We start from the raw sequence: 7,225 nt of genomic DNA, 5'->3' as shown, positions 1-7,225 counted from the left end.
TATTATGATGAAATGCGCAGTTGAAAATCGAAAATGCATTAAAATGTCGTATAAAAATCTAAGAAAAACTAGCAGATTCACGCTTTGTTTACGTTTAGGCGGCAACTATCGATGAATAATATACATATTATAAGAATAAGAATAAGAATAATTATAGTAATAATGACAATAATAATAATAACAATAATAATAATAATATCGAAGAAGCGAGCAGATTCTGGCAGAGCTTGTGGGAGAAGAGAAGATCTGGTAACGAGAAAACTGAATGGCTGCTGGATATGAAAGAAGCTATCGCTGAACAAGTACCAACTACCGTAGAACGAGAGTGGAATCTAGAAACCCCACTGGCCGTCAAGACTTTACTCAAGAAACGAAACTTCAGCGCACCTGGCCCAGACAGATTGGTTAACTTCTGGTGGAAGCGCGCTACTTCACTACATGAGGGGGTTACCCGTTCATTTGAATCCATCTCTAAATACAACGAAGACTTTCCACTATGGTTCTCGGAGGGTAAAACACGCTTAATACCTAAACCAGGAGACTTTTCAAGTGAAAACCAAAGACCCATAACCTGTCTGAATAACATCTATAAGTGGTTTACCTCATGCCTCCAGACCCCGTTGGATAAACACCTGAATGACTATGACCTTATGGAAGGCGAACAGAGGGGAGCGAAGTCTGGCTGCAGTGGAACGACTGACAACCTTATGATTGATAGAATGGTCACTCAGGACTGTTATCGAGGTAAACGCAATTTAAGCATGGCATGGGTTGATGTTCTGAAAGCGTATGATTCTGTTGATCATAACTGGTTGATTGAGATGATGGAAGTACACAGGGTACCCGCCTGGATTGGTAAAGTGATAAAACACCTGAGCGCAAGCTGGAATACCAAGATCGTAGCGACTACAAATCAAGGAAGCGAAACGTCTACCACCATCAGATTTCACAAGGGACTGCCTCAGGGCAACGCCCTATGCCCACGCCTTTTCACACTGTGCCTTAACCCTGTTGCTTGGATATTGAATGCTACAGAGGGATACAGACTGTCTAAGCCCTTATCAACTCGAATAACACTCTTACTTTATGTAGACGATCGGAAAGTGTTTGCTGCCTCTGAAACTAAACTAAATCAGGTACTTCGATCAACCTACACTGCAATGCAAGATATGGGACTTCACTGGAACCCAAAAAAGTGTAGCGCTATTCATGTGCATAGAGGTAAACAAGTCCAAGATGCCAAAGACGTCAAACTCAACGAGACGTCAGTGGTCAAGAATCTCGAGTCAGGATCCAACTACAAGTTTCTGGGGATTAAAGAATCAGTTATGCAAGACGAGAAGCAAGCACTCACAGAGCCTGCAAAGGTGTATTTCAGAAGACTATCCGTGATCTGGACGAGCCCACTATCTGATTTTAACCGCGTCCTTGCTACAAACCAGTTTGCACTTCCAGCACTCACATATCCCATATTGACCCAGCATTGGCCACTTGCTGAGTTACGTGATATCGACAGACAAACAAGAAAGATCATCTGCGAAAATGGAGGGCGTCATCCACTTAGCTCCATAGCGGTGCTATATCTACCTAGGGAGAAAGGAGGACGAGGACTACGAGCCATTGAGCAAGAGTATAAGCTGATCAAGATCAAAGCAGCAGTTAAACTCTACGAAATTCTAGACCCCAAGATGAAATCTGTGCAACAGTTTGAAGAATGTGCTATAGTCAAGAGATTCTCCTCTCTTATCACTGACTCGAAGAAGTTTGCCCAAGAACTGGAGACAACTCTGAACTTGAATACCAATGAACCATCATGTAGCCCAACAGAAGAACCAGAGATAGCTACCAAAGATATGCACATCAAGAAGCATATAAAGAAAGTTGTAAATGAGAAACTAGTAAAAAAAAGTGGAAGATCAACAGTGGCAAGGAAGTCTTTTAAAAACAAGATGGCAAGATGATCAACTGAGCCTTGAAAATTGTTTTGCATGGCTCAATAAATGGCAATGTGTTCCTACCCACTGTATCGCAGGCATCATGGAACTGTACGAACAGCTCACACCAACAAAGGTCTACATGGCCTACAAGACTGGAACAACGGACAAGAACGATGTCAAATGTAGAATGTGTGGCGAAGGTCCTGAGAGCATGGCACATGTACTTGCTGGATGTCCATCATTAGCTCAGTCCAAGTTCTTAGAAAGGCACAATTTTGCTTTGAAAGTGTTCTTCTTTGAGATGCTCAAAGACCTAGAGCTCGCTGATAGTGCTCCGCCATGGTTCTCAGATGTGAAGCCCAAACCTCTTTATAAGTCACCTGATGTTGAGGTATACTGGGATGTACCAGTATATGCTGATCATACATATGTACAATCTAATCGTGTGGATGCACGTTTCATCGATCACAAAAACAAGAAGGTACTTATGGTGGAAATGAGCTGCCCTTGCATCAACAACAGAGACAAGAAAGACAAAGAAAAGACCAAGAAGTATGGAGCACTTAGACTTGAGCTGACAAAACAACACCCAGGATACAAGATCTCACAAGTAAACGTCATTATAGATGTACTTGGAGGATGGTCTAAAGCCATAGAAACTGAAATGAAGGGCTTCTTTGGTACAAGATACAAAGAAATATTGCTGAGAATGCAGAAAGCTGTATTAAGTAGCACTCTGAACATTGCAAGAATATTTAAACTGGCTACAGCGTAAGAATTTTAAGGACATTATGATTTGGTTTTTATGAACAGGATTTTATGAACATTTTAAGTTAAGGATATTTTAAGAACCGAACAGTAAATCATGAACATTTAAAAAAAAAACATCTTAGTATTAGGCCAATTGACACTTTTATCGTTTTATATTGATCATTTATATTTAAGTAGTATTAGATATTATTATAGTTAACAGTCCTGTCATGCAGATAGGCTACGAATTTTCGCCCTATCTTGCTTAGCTCACTAGCATCCAAACGTGTATACTGCATAATAATAATAATAATAATAATAATAATAATAATAATAATAATAACGACAATAGAAATTTAACAAGAACTTCTACCTCGCAAAATATTCAATATGAGTCCAAGCACGGCGCCACTTGTCGGGGGTGGGGTCAGGTACATTTTCATGTCCATGAGTTCTCTCCGGTATGGATTTCTCGGGATCGGATAATAATATTTTAAATCTGTGTCAGTCACCTTTCCATGGACTCTCGCAATATCAGAAACTATCTCTTTGGCGAGAGCTCCGATATAAAAAGAGTTTGGATCGTCCCGCACTTTTTCAAGGGTCGTTGCGTACTTTTCATTCTTTATTTCGACTCCTTCTTTAACGAGCGTTCCGTCAACCAGGAGCAATTCACTACAACATAAAAAATTCAATGAAATAAATTGTCACATCATCCAACTATTCACAGAAGTGGAGGTGGCTTGTGGTGGTAAAGTATCCGTCGTTAAACACCGTCATCGAGGTGAATGGTTGTTTCATTATATATTAAGTCAGTGAGATAATATAGCTAAATAGGGCTTATCTTCACTCATTTCTGCAACGATTACAATATTTTTGTGGTTTTTGCTTAGAGGTGAATGGCAAAGGATACTTGGAGTTTGAGTTACCGATAAGAGCACGCCATCAACGCTATCCGCTGTTTTCGCATGTACCAATTGCTTTTGACACATAGTATTGTGAGGCCATCTGTCGTGAATGTAGTATCACGCAAACTGGCCTCGCGTTAACTCTAAAGTGTTCATTGGGATTACGTTATGAATATTTCTGACCTTAAACCTGGGTCTTTCTCAATATCCTCCTCAATTCTAGGTGTGTTTTTAAGTACATCATCCAGTGCTTTAGTAACTTTAAACCCATTTTTGGCCAAATCGATGGCGGGTTGAACAAGGTGTTTCCATAGTAACCGACCATGTCGTTTCCAAGCCTCATGCATACCGCGCACCTCACCTGGAACAGCGATGGACAGACCACCTAAAGTGGTAAAATGATCTGGTGGGTGTTTTTATCTGATTTTATTCCATTTCTTTTAAGATAACTCGATGAATTTTAAAAACACTTAAACTAAAGTCTGTTTAGGTTATAAAGGTCTAAACGTATTTATTAAAAACTAGATCATTGGATAATGCAATTCAAGACTTTTTATATGCTTAGCCATTATGGTATATCAGCCAATATACCATAATCTACAAATATGGTAAGCGTACGTGTCAGCTTAAAATTAAAAGGGAGCTAAAAATTTAATAAAATTTAATAATTTAATTTAACGTTTTTAATAAAACAATTATTCCTCTCGCGCTTGTTGGATATGAGATGATTATAGCCAACTCGGCGCTACGCGCCTCGTTGGCTATCTATCATCTCATATCCAACGCGCGCTCGTGGTATAATTGTTAAATATACTGTAGACCGGCCTTCGTTGCAACTTTTTGGCTCTAGCCAGCCTCTAGAGAGACATTTTCAACAACGTGGTTGGATGAATTTCATAAGAAAATCTTTTCATAGTTCTCCGCAGTCCTTCTAAACAAAACTTGATTGGTCGATATAAGAGACAGATATGAGAGGAGGGCATCAAGGAAGGAAAATTTGTGTCTGTGTGATCAGTGAACTTAAGAGTTAGAGAAATTAATTTGTACAGGAGGATTGAATATTTTAATAGACATGTAAACTGATATTGATATAAACAGAATTGACAGACCTTTGTCGGCTTTTTCCTTGTTATCTTTAAACATGTTCTTGTCGGCTGTGGCTGGGGCAGTTTCTCTGAAGTCGATGACTGTTGCTGTCTTAAATGTTTGATTGTACACCAACATCACTCCCCCACCTCCTATCCCTGATGAGTGCATGCTGACCACACCCAAACAGAACATGGCAGCGATGGCAGCATCCACTGCGGAACCGCCATCGTTAAGGATGTTTTGTCCGATTTCAGAGCATTTTGGTGTATCCGTGGCAACGGCCCCTCTATCGTAGCTGCGAGATGATTGATCGGGGGAATCTTCTATACTCATAAGAAGGCCACCCATCCCCAAAAGTGAAATCACCCCCGTACCCACAACTATTCTGATCCTCCTAAAAAGAAAAAAGTCCGTGACAACGGTTGCTCTTTCGTAGGGTCCGCCAGCTGATCGATCAGGGGAATCTCTATCTAACCAATAAATGAGGTAGCCGCCACCCGTCCCCAAAAGTGAAGTCACCCCCCCAGACCACAACTATTCTTATCCTCCTAAAAAGAAAACATCCAGATTAAATAATTGGCTTGATTTTAGGTCGTGTAACAACTGAATGCTGGCATTTGCATTAAAAAGGGAAGGGCTCGAAGGACACAATAATTGACATATGTCCGAGAAATCGTATCGTATATAAAAAAAATACGTCCCCATCAGTTGTGGCGCAGAGTGGCGGTCAGGACAAGACGTTCGTTTATCATGGACTTTTAATGATGAATGAACAAGCCAAGTGTTTTCTCGTTCAAAAGAAAGTCCTTGATGAATGAATTGTCAGTTTTGTCACGCAAACGAAGTGACACTTTCCGCGTGAGTTACTGTGTTTCGAAATTAAAATTTGGATTTGCATTAAATCTTCTTCCCTGGGTCAAAGTACGCACAGATTAGTGCTAACCATGGATCAAGAAATTTGAAAACATTTGTTGAAAATCTCGGGACTTCCAAATCTCACTGTCATATTTTTCGATATGTGTGCTGGAAACAAACGTTTTAAAACACTTTTTGAAACAGCGAAAAGAGAAAATACTACTCAGCTACATGTTAGATCAAAGGGATATAAATGCAAATTTTAGTTGCTGTGTAAAAAAGCATTCTGGTTGATTTTATTTGCGAGTTGTCACAGTGAACAGTTTGGTCCCAGTTAACTTCGAATGATCTCCGCTAACCCAGCGGCGTAGACGAAATCGAAATTATCAAAGTGATATGAAAGATTATGATAAATATGTCGTCGGAATAGTTTTCTGGGAAAACCACGTCACGCCATTGTTGAGAAAATAGATCGCGCCGAAAAACTTCATAGACTACTTCTGAAGCAGATACTCAAATTTCGCGACACATTCAGTTTGTAAACTACGAAATGTTTATCTTTTGCCGTATTCCGTGTCATCCCTGGTTACATATTTGAAGTTAAAAGATGTGAACATTTGGCAGAATGGTGGTGTAATGCTTTCCAGAGATTTCAAACCTTTGGTTTGTGTGTTTAAGTTAATTCAACGTAGAGTGCACATTGAACATGGTATATACGGAATATTGAAAACTGATTATGCTTACCATCTGTCGCTCATCGTGGCTTCCATTTTGCAACGAGAATGCACCTCGAACGTTGAAAGAAAGTGTAAACTCGAGTTCGATTCTTACGGATTTCCGAGACCACCCGTGCCCCCACCCCCAGGGCTGTCTACTCAATCGTCTCTTGTTCTCAATTTTCCACGATTGACTAGCGATATTAAAATGTTTTATAATGTTTTAGGTACAAGAGATGCGAGTTCTGTTTAATGCGCTCTCTGACATGCAGGTGTTCTCGGATAGAAATATTTCGATCAAAGGTCTAGATTCTTCATTCTACACGAAACGAAAGATGTTTGAAAGTCTAAATGTTATAAAAGAAATGGTTAGCGGGCAGCGTGCATGCAACCATCGAGTTATTGATGCACTTGGGATGTTGGCACATGCTAAGCGCTCAAGAGGTCAGAGTCGCACTCGGTTATCGCCTTGTGCGACTGTTAACACTTGCCTTTTCTTTCGTGCTTAGCAACCTCCCGTATGAACCATTACTCGATGGCTGCACGCGGCACGTTTATCATTTCTTAACTGATCCTTTCACTCCCAAGATCTCATTAGAAATTCTCCCTACCGTCTGCCATACAATTCTTATGATGTTAGTGTGGAGAATTTGGTATTCATCAGCTAATCATCCCCTGATTGATATTTTCCTGTGTTCTTATCTCTTGTTTGCTTGATATTGTACTAATATTGTAAGGAGAAATTCTGTCTTGGTCACTTTTTGAAGTCAGTGGGTTAAATCTTTTGTTGCAACCATCCATGATGGTTCCGCTAAATGAAAATTGTAGAGCAAGTAAACGCACGTTTCTAGTCTAGTCTGATCGTGTCGCAAAAGGAAAAACTTGAACAGGAGAAAAACGAAATCGCTGAACTTGAGGGAGAGTGTAACTCTCTTGAAGCGCGAGCTGATGCAGAGAAACGAAACAAACA

The 7,225-nt window shown here is 40.1% G+C and overlaps 1 protein-coding gene across 4 annotated transcripts in view; it reads right to left on the bottom strand.

The window, feature by feature from the left end:
- Positions 1 to 6,435, bottom strand: part of LOC111332391 (glutathione hydrolase 1 proenzyme) — an 11,494-nt gene extending 5,059 nt beyond the window's left edge. For 2 of the 4 annotated variants that reach the window (XM_088743781.1, XM_022937711.2), the window contains exons 1-4: positions 6,284 to 6,434; positions 4,705 to 5,078; positions 3,779 to 3,980; positions 3,061 to 3,362 (exon numbers count right to left, since the gene is read on the bottom strand). In XM_088743781.1, the coding sequence (XP_088599907.1) occupies positions 3,061 to 3,362; positions 3,779 to 3,980; positions 4,705 to 5,078; positions 6,284 to 6,309 (904 nt within the window). In that variant the 5' untranslated portion in view covers positions 6,310 to 6,434. Of the gene's footprint in view, positions 1 to 3,060; positions 3,363 to 3,778; positions 3,981 to 4,704; positions 5,079 to 6,283 lie in introns of all 4 variants that reach the window. The other 2 variants (XM_088743783.1, XM_088743782.1) reach the window with 2 other exon arrangements.
- Between the last annotated feature and the right edge of the window lie 790 nt (positions 6,436 to 7,225).

This window comes from Stylophora pistillata, chromosome 13, assembly GCF_964205215.1.
Source record: "Stylophora pistillata chromosome 13, jaStyPist1.2, whole genome shotgun sequence".
In the NCBI taxonomy this organism is placed as follows: domain Eukaryota; kingdom Metazoa; phylum Cnidaria; class Anthozoa; order Scleractinia; family Pocilloporidae; genus Stylophora; species Stylophora pistillata.
Note: the sequence above shows the minus strand (reverse complement) of the source record. Positions and strands in the feature narration are given on the sequence as shown.